The sequence below is a fragment of the Eublepharis macularius genome, chromosome 16, assembly GCF_028583425.1.
Source record: "Eublepharis macularius isolate TG4126 chromosome 16, MPM_Emac_v1.0, whole genome shotgun sequence".
NCBI lineage: Eukaryota > Metazoa > Chordata > Lepidosauria > Squamata > Eublepharidae > Eublepharis > Eublepharis macularius.
This window is the reverse complement of record NC_072805.1, coordinates 42,313,699-42,328,346: the sequence shown is the minus strand read 5'-3', so window position 1 is coordinate 42,328,346 and position 14,648 is coordinate 42,313,699. Positions and strand designations below refer to the sequence as shown.

Genomic DNA, 14,648 nt, shown 5'->3' with positions numbered 1-14,648 from the left:
GACACTTATTGGTGAAGTGAGATTTATGGAACTGAGTCACAGTTGGCCATTAGACAGCAGGATTCAGAACACTGGAATCAGATCTCCCCAGTCAATGACCAATTTACTGAGGGGTTAAGGAATGCTTATAAACATTACAACTTCCCAGGGACTTATAAACAAAATGTCCAGAAGAGAAACCACAGGGACACATGAGTTTGTGCTGCTTTTACAAACAGGTCCATTAGAGAAAGGAACAGGCACGTCTAGTACAGTGCTGATCAACTGTTAGATTATGTAAATTTTGTGTGAGAGACAGTAGTAGTAGAATGGAGGTTGAGTAACACGCTTATGCATATTGTGTGTGTTTAGTATGAATGGGTGTCAGAGGAAATTCTGGGTAGGGCTGCTGAGCTGAACAGAACAATATTCTGGGGTTTCAGTGAAAAACAGGTTCTCTAGAACAACACTACCACATCTATATAGAAGCTTTTTTTTAAAAAAAAAACCACATTAGCAAATGTGTACAGGCCTCAGTCCTAATCCCTGCCTCAGATATTGATTGCCCTCCCATCTCTACCTTCCGAAGTCAAAGTCAGATGTCTGTCAAGAGGTGGCTCACTCTTCTTTGTTACATATATGGATTGCCAGCTCTTAGGAAATTTCTTGAGATTGAAAGATTAGCTCTTCATCTTATTGCACAGTTACTGACTCACTCGCAATCTTCTCTACAGACCTTAATGTTCCAAATCGTATTTCTGAGAATAGAGGAAATGGCTGAGGGAGATGTTTTGGTTAATCCAGGGCAAATTTAATCATTTTCTGAACAGCTAACCTATTTTGCAAGATTTCCAAAATGAGGAAATTCCTAGGGAGGCCTCATTTAGAGATATGTTTACAAAGAAGAGTGTTTATCAGGCTTCCCAGTTGTCCTGGCTGGGGAAAGGATCCCCCACTTCCAGGGGGCCCTTCCTGCTTTTGCTGAACTGGGCAGTGGGAGAAAAATAAAGGAGGGGGGAATGGGGGGCAACAGGCAGCTTTCCAACATGCTGACATCACTCCCTGTGTGACCAGAAGCGATATCAGTGCATTGCCTACAAGATCATTATGTTAAGGGCCTGTGAGGGCTCCGTTGCCTGGAGAGTCTCCTACCAGCTGTGCTGGCCACCTGAAGGATGGAGTGGGCATGAAAGGACATCAAACGGTAAATGGCAAAATGAAGCAAGACAACGTCTCATCTTTCTGAGCCTGTTTGAAAAGATGGAGTTGTATGCCTCTGCCATCCCAGCAGGCCAGTCACTCTTTTAATCACATTTTATCCCACGCTTGCTCCAAGGAGCATACATACTTATTCTTGCTAGCAGTACATGTACTACAAAGTGATCAAGATGGGTAGCCATGTTAGTCTGTCTTTAGCAGTAGAAAAGAACAAGAGTCCAGTGGCACCTGTAATTTGCATACCTCACTGCAAATTTTGTTAGATTTATAGGCGCTACCATTCTAGAAACTGGTGTTTTCTCCCTCATTGATACATCGGGGTATATGCACTTCTCCCATCTTAGACTAAGAAGGTCTGTCCAGGACCTTAAAGCCCTTGGAGGACAATATGTATAGAGGTGAAGATTGTTAAATCTTAAAGGAAAGTGGGAAAATAATTGCCTAGGAGGATAGCAATAGGGTAGGTAAAAACGGGAAAGGAGCAACTTAGCCCATGAGAGTATCAATAACAGAGAGTAACAGAGCTCAGACATTCCCCTGGATCCGTTGCCAGGGCAATATATTGCTGGCACCTGAGCATCTGGCTTCCCGATCTGAGCACGATCACCCTGATCAAGCCCCGATCCAGCCCCCCTCCCGACCGCTGGATCATTGGCCGTGCCGGAGCACGATCTGCCGGGGCCCGAGCACGATCTGCCGGGTCCCGATCACGTGATTGCCATTATTGTGGGTTTTTTCCAATCGTAACGTGGATTGTGCCCATCTCTAGTTATTATTATCCACGCAACAATTACCCTGTGAGGTTGGTGAGGCTGAGAGAGCTTTGAGAGAGCTGTGACTGACCCAAGGTCACCCAGCTGGCTTCAAATGGAGGAGTGGGGAATCAAACCTGGCTCTCCAGATTAGAGTCCCGTGGTCTTAACCACTACACCAAACTGGCCATTAAAACCAGCACATCAATGCACCATTAAAACAATTTAAAATCAGAATTTAAAATAAATACAAGATAAAAAAAACATTGGGGAGGGAAGTGGAATCACTGGGGAAATGTCAAACAAACAAACAAAACATCTTCACCTGCTGGCAGAAGATGGCAATAGAAAGGGACAAGCAAATCTCTCTAGGGAGAGAGTTACAGAGATCTGGTGCTGCTACTGAGGATTGGTCCCGCTCCAGGACTGCCACCCACCTAATCTTGGAATTTTGTCTTATATACATATTTATGAGCAAAGCAACTACCTTGGTCTGGACAAAAGCCCCACTTGCGGTCCTCGTCATAATTGCTAGTTGTGGAGCACCACATTTTCCCATCTTGACGTCCGGAACTGGTACAAGACTCGTATTTATTCCCAAGGAACGTGAACGGAAAGACACAGGGCTCTCCTTCAGAATTTCCACCAACAGTGGACAGTGCTGTGCGGAAGAACATGAAAGAGTAGTCGTTAGAAAATACATTTATTTATACCTCTGAGATCAATCCCTCGGTTCTCCCATAGGATCCATACAGCTGATAAAAAAGTCAACTACCTTAGAAAGCTTTATAATGGCAACTGGCAGTGACCCACCAATATGTGGAGGAAGACACCAGGGAACTCATTCTCTAAAGCACAGCAGTTAGCTGCTGTAGCATAATGGTTAAGTGGTTGGGATGTGAGTCAGCACTCTGCTGGTTCAAATCCCGCTACTGCCATGAGCTCAACAGGTGACCTTAGGTAATCTACTCCTCTCATCCCCAGCTCCCCAGCTATATTGTGGGGTAATAATAACATTGAGTTTGTTCATCACTCTGAGTGGAGCACTAATCTGTCCAGAAGGATGGTATGTAAGTGCACTATTATTGTTATCCTGGGGTGGGGGGGGCTGTTCAAACATTCATCTTTAGCACTTGATTCTGACTGGATAGCATCAAATTTCAGCCAACTAACTTTCATCAGCGTAAAAAATATAACACTATCTGATATCTAGTGTGATGTAGCAGTTAGCATGTCAAGCCAAGATTGGGGAGAAGCAGGTTCAAATCTCCATTCTGTCATGCAACTCATGGCTTAACCATAGGACAATCAGGCTCTTCTCTCACAAGGGGTCTCTCTACATGAGACACCTCAGTGTGTTTTTGTCAAGTGTAAGGAGACACAATGTTAGCCGGGAAGTGTAGTTTAAAAAGACAGAGCCGGTGGAGTTAGCTCCTCAGAGGGTTTGTCAATTTCATCTTTGCCTTCCCAAAGGCTCTGTCAATTTCACCTCTCTAGAGTCTAAAACTGTGTGGGATCGCAATCAGAGGGCAGCGAGGAATGGGATGGAACTGCCTTCCAGAGCTGAGCTTGGACCTGGAGAGGTTCTAATGGGCTGAAGTTTCCCTTCTAGCATTTCACATCACTCAGCTCCAGGCCTTTGCCCTGCCACTGGCTTTGTTTTTTTAAACTACCCTTCCCAGCTAACATTGCATCTCCCAACACGTGTTCTTCACATATCAAATGTCTCATGTAGAGAGACTCAAAGTGACGACATGACAAAAACAAGACCAATAGGGCACTTGCTTCCCATAATATTAAATAAAATCGACACAGCAAAGAGTTTGCTTTCCATTGAATATAAATTCGCAAAAGCCATAGGAAAGGTACCTGTTTCTGGGCAAAAGCCAAATTTCTTGTCGCGGTCATAATCTTCAGTAGTGCCGCACCATCTATATCCATCTGTCCTTCCTTCTGTGGTGCAGCTGTCATAAGAGGTACCTTGAAATCTAAATGGGAGCTTGCAGGGTTTTCCCTCGGAATTTCCACCCATTGTGAAAAGTGCTGAAGAAGAAAGAAAGAAAGAAAGAAAGAAAGAAAGAAAGAAAGAAAGAAAGAAAGAAAGAGAGAGAGAGAGAAAGAAAGAGAGAGAGAAAGAAAGAGAGAAAGAAAGAAAAGAAAAAGAAATAAATGACTTTTGCTATTATATGTGTGGCTCTGTATCTACACATTGACAATGAGATAACATTCCCAGTTATTATTGTTATGTGGATTACCTGCATCACACACAGGCTATTTCACATGGCTTACCTTCCCTCGGAAGGACCCGGAACATCGCGCAAAAAACGCGGAAGATCGCGCTTTCTCGCATGAGATTTGTACTAGAAAATGCTACCTTCCACAGTTTTTGCGCGATGTTCCAGGTCGTTCCGAGGGAAGGTAAGCCATGTGGAAACGGTCACAAACATTTATAGTTTATTCTACACCACAGCCTCTTTTAGACGCTTCCATTATTGAAAAGCACAAACTCCCACTAGCTCCAAATGCAAAGAGACAGAAGGAAGCCACAAATTGCCAGCTTGAGCTCAAAGTGAAAACTCCTGTTCCTCAGTTAAAAACCAGTCAGCTTCACTCTGATTTATTCGGCAGTGCCACTGACTCTCCAACCATGGGCTCTTGGCACTACTGCCAGGGGGAAGTGAAGACAACCCAAGGGAGATAAGAAATGCACCAAAGTTCCCTAGGAGAGTGTCCTTGAAGGTGCAAAATCCAAACAAACTGCAACTTTATCAAAGTACAAAGTTCAGCACAGACACCTATACTGGAGTGTCTACTCAGGATGCCATCTTGCCTCCTCTCCTATTATTTGTTATTTATAGTCATCCTTTCTTACTGACAGTGAAATCCTAAACAGATTGAAATCAGTAGGTTTAGACTGGTGTAACTCTTCTTAGGGTTTCACTGTAAGACTCAATATGGATTACAATTTAATCCACAGAACAGGACATAAATAAACAATGCAATAGGATTTGTATCATAAAAATCTGAAACCAACCAGAAATCTGAAAACAGAACTGAAGCAAAATATTGAGTTTCATTGGCCCTCTGTTTAACTGGGAGAAGTTCTAAAATTAATTTTGATATTTGATAGATATGCACTTTGCAGTTGTGGTTTCATTTGTTCCTGAAAGGTTATTAGAATATTGATTGATCAAAATCAGATTTCTTCACTGTGATTCGGGGATTGCATCAAGACCCCTGTCTCTTTTGCACAGCATTTTAATCAACGTATTCATGCACATGGATAACCCACAAGAAGTAACAAAGATCCATATCCTGTTTCATTTTTTATTGACTGTCTCAGCCATTAATCCCATTGACTGACACAGTGTAATCTGCCTGGAATCTCAGCGAGAAAGGCGGACTATAAATAGCATAAATAAATAAAAATAAAGACGTAAATGGAAAACTGCGGATAATTGTGCATATGCAGTTGTTTGCACAAAGTTCAGAAATTACAAAAAAAAATGAAGTGGTGTCAGTGCCATTCCACAAACAAGGTTAGTTCATCCTAACAGGGCTAGATCGAGGGGGGCAGGGGGTAGTCTGCCCCTGGTACTGCCAGGGAGGGGGCGCCGGGAGCACTGCCAGCTGCCGGGAGCGCGCGGGCAGCAGCGCGGGCAGCCTTGCAGCCCCCCGCGCTGCCTTTCACCTGCCCTGCAGGACAGGGGGCGTGCGGCATGCCTGCTGCCCCCTGTCCTGCGGGGCAAGCAAAAGGCAGCATGGGGGGCTGTGAGGCCGCCCGCGCCATTTGGCTCCCCACAGGACGGAGGGCGGCTGCCCACCCCCTGTCCTGTGGGGAGGTGAATGGCATGGTTGGCTTCCCAGCCCCGCACGCTGCCTCCGTCGGCACACCATATGGGCAGCACGCTCCGCCCTGTGTGATGACATCACAGAAGTGATGTCATCACGCAGCTCTGGGAGTGCGTGCGCGCTCTGGGCACCGGCAACCCTAGATCTGGCCCTGCATCCTAATTCGTTTCCTAACCATTGCTAGCCTGCACTCATGTACACCTTTGCAAACTGGGCACTTTTCCTATGCTTTTGCTTACATGCTGTGAAAGCCACTATATGTATGCCCTTCTTTTCCTCTGTCGCTGCTTGAAGTGAATGGATCACGACAGTTACTATATATGTCAGTGCATTTTTTAGGGAGACAAGGGAGAGGATTTTGAGAGCCAGTTTGGTGTAGTGGTTAAGAGCGGCAGGACTCTAATCTGGAGAACCGGGTTTGATTCCCACTCCTCTGCCTGAAGCCGGCTGGGTGACCTTGGGCCAGTCACAGCGATTGCCAATTTCATGAGTTTTTGAAGTTCGTAATGCAGTTTGTGCCTATCTCTAGTCACAGCTTCTCAGAGCTCTCTCAGCCCCACCCACCTCACAGGGAGATTGTTGCGGGGATAATAATAACATACTTTGTAAACCACTGGGTGGGTGTTAAGTTGTCCTGAAGGGCAGGATATAAATTGAATGTTATTATTTATTGTTGTCCAAATGCATCTAATGACAAAAGCATTTGGAGTGGAGATATCAAGGTAAAAAATGGTATTTAAGTTTGAATTTCCGTTCATTCTTCAGGAAGTCTTGCCCTAAAGAACCAAGGGGAATGGGCTGATAGATGGATGACTCACATGCTACTTAAGTTTCTTTCACCCCATTGCCTGATTGTGTCTGTATTTTAACAGCAAATTTTATTAGTTTAACTATAAACAAGTTGTGCAAAACAACTTAGCATGGCATTGCTTCACACAGGAATAATTATTGCATCAGTCCCAAAATAAGTTTGCTGGTAACAAATGAAACACAAGGGGAACAAAGTTCTGAATGATTGTTTTTCTAATCATTTTCTTTAGCTCTCTTTGCAACTTTTGTAGCACAGGCTTTTTGAGTGACATGGTTGATGCCATTATTATTCTAGTAAGTAAGTATCATTCTAGTAAGTATTTTTCTAGAGCAAGCTGTGCTGGATCACACCATTTAGCACAGCATCCTTTCCCACAAAGTGACCTGCTAGATACCCCCAGAAGGCCTATAAACAAACCACAAAGACCAAGGCCTCTCTCTGTCATTGCTCTTTAGCATTACTGTTCAGGGACTGGTTTTCTCTGGACATGAAGTTTCCATTTAGTCAACACCAGGGCTTTTTTTTCTGGGAAAAGAGGTGGTGGAACTCAGTGGGTTGCCCTCGGAGGAAATGGTCACATGGCTGGTGGCCCCGCCCCCTGATCTCCAGACAGAGGGGAGTTTAGATTGCCCTCCGTGCCAAGGGCAATCTAAACTCCCCTCTGTCTGGAGATCAGGGGGTGGGGCCACCAGCCATGTGACCATTTTCAAGAGGTTCCGGAACTCTGTTCCACTGCGTTCCTGCTGAAAATTCGCCCTGGTCAACACGGCTAACAGCCATTGATTAACCCTTCAATCAGGAACTTGTCTAATCCCTTTGACAATTAACTCAACAATTAAGGAAGAAACTGTGGCATTTAGTCAAAACAACAACTATATGTTCATTCAAAGTGTAAGGGCCACAAAGTTGTCTTAAGGTTTCCAGGGCCGAACAAGGAATTCACCCATCATGTTGGTGGTTGAGACAGTTATTCATTTCTAACATTCAACATGTTTATGCACATCAGGACATTCTTGGAGTCTTCCCACTCGCCAGACAGAAGATAACCACAGCTCTCGAAACAACAAGAAGGATCAAACATCTGCCAAAAATAGGCAGGGGGACAACAGCTGTGAAGGAAAAGGCAACGTCCTTTATTCCATCTAGACATAAACTCTCTTGAGGAAAGTTGTTGTTGCAATTTTGAAATGAACTAATTAAAAGAGCAGACCAATGCCTGTGTTTCCCAACACAGCTGTTGCTGATCTTTTCCCTGCCCCAATTCACCTTGGCTGTTTTTTGGTTATGGGTATTAATCAAGGAAAGCTATGAACCTAAAAGTGGAATTATAAGGTCCAAAGAATTTTTTTTCACATGTGCTTTCCTTCCATATAAGGAAAACTATCAGCGAACAAGCACCTATAGGCATAAGGTAAACTATCAGGAAACATGGTCATATGTAAATTTCAATAAAAAATCTCTTTAATTCATTAGGATGGGCACCCGGTACAGTCTTAATCAAGCATACTCTAGCTTGTTAGTTTTTAGCATTTCCTTTTGTAAAAAAACCTTATTTTTTCATTAAGTTCTACAGAACTTAGGAGAAAGAGTAAGAGTAGGAATCGTCTCATATGAGAAACTTGTTTGGTGGTGGTAGGAAAAGTTAGAAGTCTCACTCAACAGACTACATGATACAACCCCCCCGCCCCCGTTCTTCCAGCATCTGTATTTACAGAGTTTTAAAGAAAATGGTTTACTGGAATAATCTAATGAACAAAGCTGCAAAGTGTTTAACAAGAGCCATCTGGGCGTGTTGCTATTCAATGCTTCTGGCAAACAACTGCATTACAGACAAAAGGATGAAGCTCTCCTTGGTTTGTTTACAAAATCCAAGCACTGATATTTCTGGGAGTTCAGGCTATCAAAATACAATAGTCTCAGGATGGCTGAGAATCCTCTTACCTATAATATTACTGCACTTTAAAAAATAATAATAATTGAGGTTGTCTTGGGAACCTTTGCACCAAGAAAACAGATATTTTTACAAAGAAACAATCATCCACATTCATGGGCACGAACTGCAAAAATTCTGAACTGTGCAGTTCGTGGTTCATTACGTTTCACGTTTCACGCACCACAAACTTTCACGAACTTGCCCTGGTTCGTGAACCGGTTTTTTCGTTTTGTGAAAACATCACTTCCAGGTCAGCAGAAGGTTTGCAAAGAGCCCATCCCCCCACTGACTAGGAAACTGATTGATCAGTGCCAGGCTGTCTGCAGAGATGAACTGAAATAAGAACCAAACAAACTCAGCTAAAATTCATTGCTGTTCATGAGAAATGAGCTCCCACAAACCGCCGGTTTGCAAACCACAAACCAGCCCAGTTCGTGACAAATTTTGGGTTGTATCCACTACCACTATATACAGTCAGCATATGTAGAAATAGTAACTCAAACAGAGGTGCTACACCTCTGAAGATGCCAGCCACAGCTGCTGGCGAAACGTCAGGAACTACAATGCCAAGACCACGGCAATACAGCCCGGAAAACCCACAACAACCATAGTTTACAGAGTTGCTGCTTTTATAAACATACCAAGCTACGTTCTCAGCTCCTGCTAGCCAAGAACCTTCAGTTAAGAACCAGAGCTACCAGCTGTTGCAATGCAAAACAAGAACTCAGCTACTGAGAGCCAAGCTACAAGTGACACCTTACACAGGTTGGACACTTGTCAGCTTCCCTCAAGTTTTGATGGGAAATGTAGGCATCCTGGTCTTGCAGCTGTAATGGAGAGCCAAACTGTAAAACCAGGACGCCTACATTTCCCATCAAAACTTGAAGGGAAGCTGACAAGTGTCCAACCTGTGTAAGGCATCACTTGTAGCTTGGCTCTGAGCCATGGTTTCTCCCCAAAGTCTGTGGGTTTAGCCTTACATTTAAAGGTTTTAGCCTCCTCAAAGTAGTTCAGGAAAGGAGTAAAAATCTCAGCCCAAGAAGCCAGAATCTAGGAGGCTTAAGAGCACTTTTGTTTTTGCTCTGCCATCATGTCAATTTGGATTTACCCCCAAGACATCAAATTCAGTCACAATCTTCACCTGTCCCACAACTTTCTGTTCTGGGCCTTCATTGGAAACCAGCAGGCTCCACTCATCAATCTGTCAGGTGCTACCTTTAAGCTCCCAGGTTCTGTCTCAGATTGAAATCACCTGCACATTGTAAAAAAACCCAAAAACCCAGGGAGGATAAAATGTGATTGTGAAAGTCAAATTAGTAGACTCGGCATTGGGCATTCTGTGTAAATGGCTAGACAGCCTTCAGGCTAAGGTTGCCAGCCTCCAGGTGGGGCTTGGAGTTGGAGATATCCCAGAATTAAAGCTGATCTCCTTGGAGAAAATGTCTCTTTGGAGGGTGGACTTTCTGGCATTATATCCACAGTGAGGTGTTCCCCTTCCCAAACCCCATCCTTCCCAGGCTTCATTCCCAAATCTTACAGAACTTTCCCAGTCCAGAATTGGTGAGGGGAATCAAATATCTCTTCAGACCTAATCTGAGTCAGTGTTGTACATGTTTGCTATTTTTCAAAACCAAAGCAAAACTCTTGGGAATGTTATACATGGAATTCTCAACATATATGTGTTGAATCAACCTTTCTACATAGCTGTCTATTGATTCAGAAATCTGACATAAGTACATCTTTTTTTAAAAAGAAACACCTTGTTCTTCACATGTACACACTAACAACAGGACTGACGGTTTCAAAAGTGCTCAATATGGCACAATATATAAATTTTGACTTGAGACTATAGTTTAGGACACAGTTAAGTCTGAGAGTCTGGTTTTAAATGTTTGTGTAAATCTGCAAACATTCATTTTTTCTATTGTTCTAGCTAACTTACAGTTTTCGGCCTTGAGAAGAACAACATATGAATCAATGGCTTTATGCCCAGAATCAACACTAGAACAAATGCTAGCAACAATTATTCTTTTGAATATTTGCAGCTATCTAACATCACACGTTTAGAGAAAATGAATTAGATGGTTTAATAAAGTCAGGTGAAATTCATGTAATTATGTCTGTATAAGATAGCCACACTTTAAAATGCTTGAATCTCTCAAATCTAGGGTTGCCAGGTCCCCCAGTGAGGATGAGGGATGCCCCACTCCCAACCTCTGCCACTCACTTGGCCAGCTGTAACACCTTTCCATCAGTGGTAACTAGAGATGAGCACGAAACGAACCACGGAACAAAATTCCGTACGGAACGGCTGCTTCGTTTGCACCGAATGCGTGTTTATGGAACAAACAAATTTTTACAGCCATTCCGTGGCTGAGTTCAGAGTTTCACAGACCCCGCACCAGTTTCAGCCTATCGGCTGAGCCTAACATGGAATCTGTGAAAGTTACAGCCCCTGCGCAGGAGAAAGTGGCTATTAGTTTCACAGACCCTGCGCTGGGTTCAGCCGATGGGCTGAACCCGACATGGGGTCTGTGAAACTGACAGCCTCTTTCTCCTGCTGCCCGAGCTGTCAGTTTGTCAGTTTCACAGACCCCGCACTGGAACAGTGCGGGGTCTGTAAAACTGACAGCCCCAGCAGCAGGAGAAAGAAGCTGTTATTTCACAGACCCCGTGCCTGAACTGGCACGGGGGCTGTGAAATGACAGCCTCTTTTCCTGCTGCTCCTGCAACAGGAGAAAGAAGCTGTCGTTTCACCGACCCTGTGCCGGTTCAGTGGAGGGGATGTGAAACTGGCAGCCTGTTTCTCCTGCTTCCCGGGCTGTCCTGATCTGCTCTTCTGGGGCAACGGGAAACAACTCCATGCCATCTTCTATATGACAGCCCTTCAAGTTTTTGCTCTATAGGTTTTTTCCAAACTTCTAAGATTTGGCCTGCAAATCTTCTTGTCTCTTAATGAACAGCTCACAAACAGAGCCACTAAATATAACCTCAGCCTTCCAGATTCTGCTAGAACATTGTCCCGGTAATACGGATTCATGTGTGTGGTTTCTAAAGTATAGAGCGTCACTTTTTCTGTGCCTAAACTGGGCAGCTCCATATAAAAAAGAGGCCCAAGATATTTTCTGAACATAAAAAGAATTCTCCACCTCTGAAAACTTAAAGGGTTTCCCTGAATGAAGATTACTGGGATTTGAGAGTCTGTTATTGTTGACAGATAACATTTGTATAGCTTTCATCCCATGTATATAGCAATCATTTTAGCCTCTCTTTTCTCCACAAGAAATACAAGGAAATGTATAGAGTTCTTCTCTGCTTCATTTTATCCTTACAACAACCTTGAGAGGTAGGTTAGACATAGAGACGACAACTGTGAGGGAAGAGACAATAGGGGGAAATTTGGCTATTGGATGCTTTTGCAACCACAAGCATGAGAGAGAAGGGATATCCTTCCCTCCCGTATTCAGCTTGAAATTAGGGGGCTGCGCTGAGATAAGGACGTTCTCTGTTAAGGAGGCGGGGCCTGGGCATTTGGCACATAGTTTGCCACTGCCTGTTCTGAAATGACTGACTTTATGCGATCACCAAATGATAGGGGACCATGTGGATTTATGGTTTTAGCAACTCCTGCTCAGTAAAGATAGCCATCTGCCAGCCCTCTCTGTGATCGTCCTGTGCTTCTTCAATCACCACTTCCAAAATCACCGCTGAGCATCAAAAGACTCCCCCAATCACCATCACCATCTTTCTGAGCCAGCCGTTGCAGCAACCAGCTGCAACATCTGCTTTACATCACCATATCAATACTCGACTGCTTTCTGGCAATGTTCAGACTGTCGAGGGACTCAGCTACCTTCTATTAAGCACCTTTTCTTTTTATTACAGATCTCAGCCCCATCTTCACCATATAACTGGTTCTAGGGTTGTCAACTCCGGGTTGGGAAATTCCTGGAGATTTGGGGGTGGAGCCTAGGGAGGGTGGGGTGGGAACTGAGCAGGGTATATTGCTGTGTTGTGGATCTTCAAAAGCAGCCGTTATCTCCAGGGAAATTGATTGGTGTCACCTGGAGATTAGTTGTAATTCTGGGAGATTTCCAGGCCCCAACAGGGGGTTAAAACTAAGCCAAACAAGGGGAGAAAACCGGATAGTGAGGAGTACAAGCAACAAGTCCGGAAATATGCAATTAATGCTGACTTTTATATAAATGTTTCAATAGTGCAAACGTGCAAAGTGCAAAGTGCAAATAAATAACATGCAATGAATACAATAAATATAGTTAATACAATTCAGTTGTCCAAGTCATAATTCTGGCACCTGTGGATTTTACATCTCATTGGACTTGAGCCACCACCATAAGACTGCCTTGTGACTTCCTCTTTAGTATATCCCCATTGTGGGTCTGTTTCGGACATTTATATTATGACTTGGACAACTGAATTGTATTAACTATATTTATTGTATTCATTGCATGTTATTTATTTGCACTTTGCACGTTTGCACTATTGAAACATTTATATAAAAGTCAGCATTAATTGCATATTTCCGGACTTGTTGCTTGTGTGCCCAACAGGGGGTTAGCAACCTTAATTGGTCCACCCAACACCCCCACCTCTGTTTTGAAACCAAGTCCTCAGTAGGTTCTAGAACATAAGCACCACATCCACCTTTCTGATGCATCCGAAGGAAATCTCAGGGCCAAGCTACACGTGACGAATGACACTTGAACGGCAAGTGTATTTCTCCCTGTTCACTTGCCCTCCACTCAATCCACTTGCCATTCAAGTGTCATTCATCATGTGTAGCTTGGCCCTCAGTGCAAGAGATCTAGGCAACTTCACCATCTAAAGAAGTTTCAGTCTGTCCACCAGAAACAATACAAATGGTTGTGCGTTCCCTGCAGAAAAGCTACAACACTCAATTAAAACACCCCCTTTTAAAGATGGGTCCTTCAGCCCTATCATACCACTTACATTCATGAGGGCAGAATCCATATTTGCCGTCAACGTCAAAGTTGTATGTCGTTGAGCACCAAAGGAACCCATCGCTGCGTCCTGCGTCAGTACAACTGTTGTATTCCTTATCGTTGAAAAGGAATGGGAACTTGCAAAACTCACCATCGGCATTTCCATATTTCACTCTAACAACTTGGGAGGAAGGAAGAGAGAGAATTCATGAGCAGGAGCCAAAATATAATGTGCATACTATATAAAAGCCCTTTCGTGGGAGAATGTAAAGTGAACAGAAAATATTTCCTCAAACTGACTTCTATTTCTGGGCAACTGTGACCTGGCCTAGCTATAATTACTTCCAGGTCAGGAAGTAACAGATAGCTTTGCTCTTGTCTGTTTGGCTCAGTATCAGTGGCCGGTGTGTAAGCTCCACTTTTCTATTTCCCAGCCCTCTGATTCCTTCTTCGCAAGGCCTGGTTCCTTTCCCCTTTCAGCACCTGAATTATTTTCAGCATCACCATACAAGCAAAATAAAGTCACCATCAATGAAATGAATCAGTCTTGTATAAACACTATGAATTATCTGTTTTGATGCTTGCTTTGTAATACTGAAAAAGGTTAGTTGACTGAATAATAGGGTTTCCAGGTCCTCTTACCCTCCTGGCGTGTTGTGATGATGTCACTTCTGGGGTGATGTCATCATGCAGGACCAGAGAGTGCTCTCGGGCTTTGCACCAGGCTGATTTGAGCCCCCATATGGGCCAGATCGGTCCAGCATGAAGCCAAGGAGCACTCCTGGGACCTGCATGATGTTGGGACCTGGGAGTGATGTTGTCGAGCCACACCTGGACCGTGCCTGTTCCCACGCCTGTTCCCATGCCAGCCAGGTGAGCAGTGGTGGAGGGAGAAGGAGGTTGGGAGCAGGGAATCCACTGCCCCCACAGAGGACCAACAGCCCTACCAAATAATGAAGTCTTGAATAAAGTTGTCATTGCAGGGCCCTCTGGGACAATGCTTAATTTTCTGGCTCGGCCATGATGGAGGGCACAGCCAGGCATGAACCCTCTGCCTGATTCAACAAAAGCCCCAGACCCAAATTGTTTCCCCAAACGAGGCCGGGGGCCCCTAACCTATTGGCTTCGTCTAGCCAATT

The 14,648-nt window shown here is 44.1% G+C and overlaps 1 protein-coding gene across 1 annotated transcript in view; it reads right to left on the bottom strand.

Moving 5' to 3' along the window:
• MMP2 (matrix metallopeptidase 2) overlaps positions 1-14,648 on the bottom strand; it is a 58,631-nt gene that overhangs the window by 31,415 nt on the left and 12,568 nt on the right. The window contains exons 5-7 of the mRNA XM_055000368.1: positions 13,517-13,690; positions 3,819-3,992; positions 2,437-2,610 (exon numbers count right to left, since the gene is read on the bottom strand). Of these exons, the coding sequence (XP_054856343.1) occupies positions 2,437-2,610; positions 3,819-3,992; positions 13,517-13,690 (522 nt within the window). The remainder of the gene's footprint in view (positions 1-2,436; positions 2,611-3,818; positions 3,993-13,516; positions 13,691-14,648) is intronic.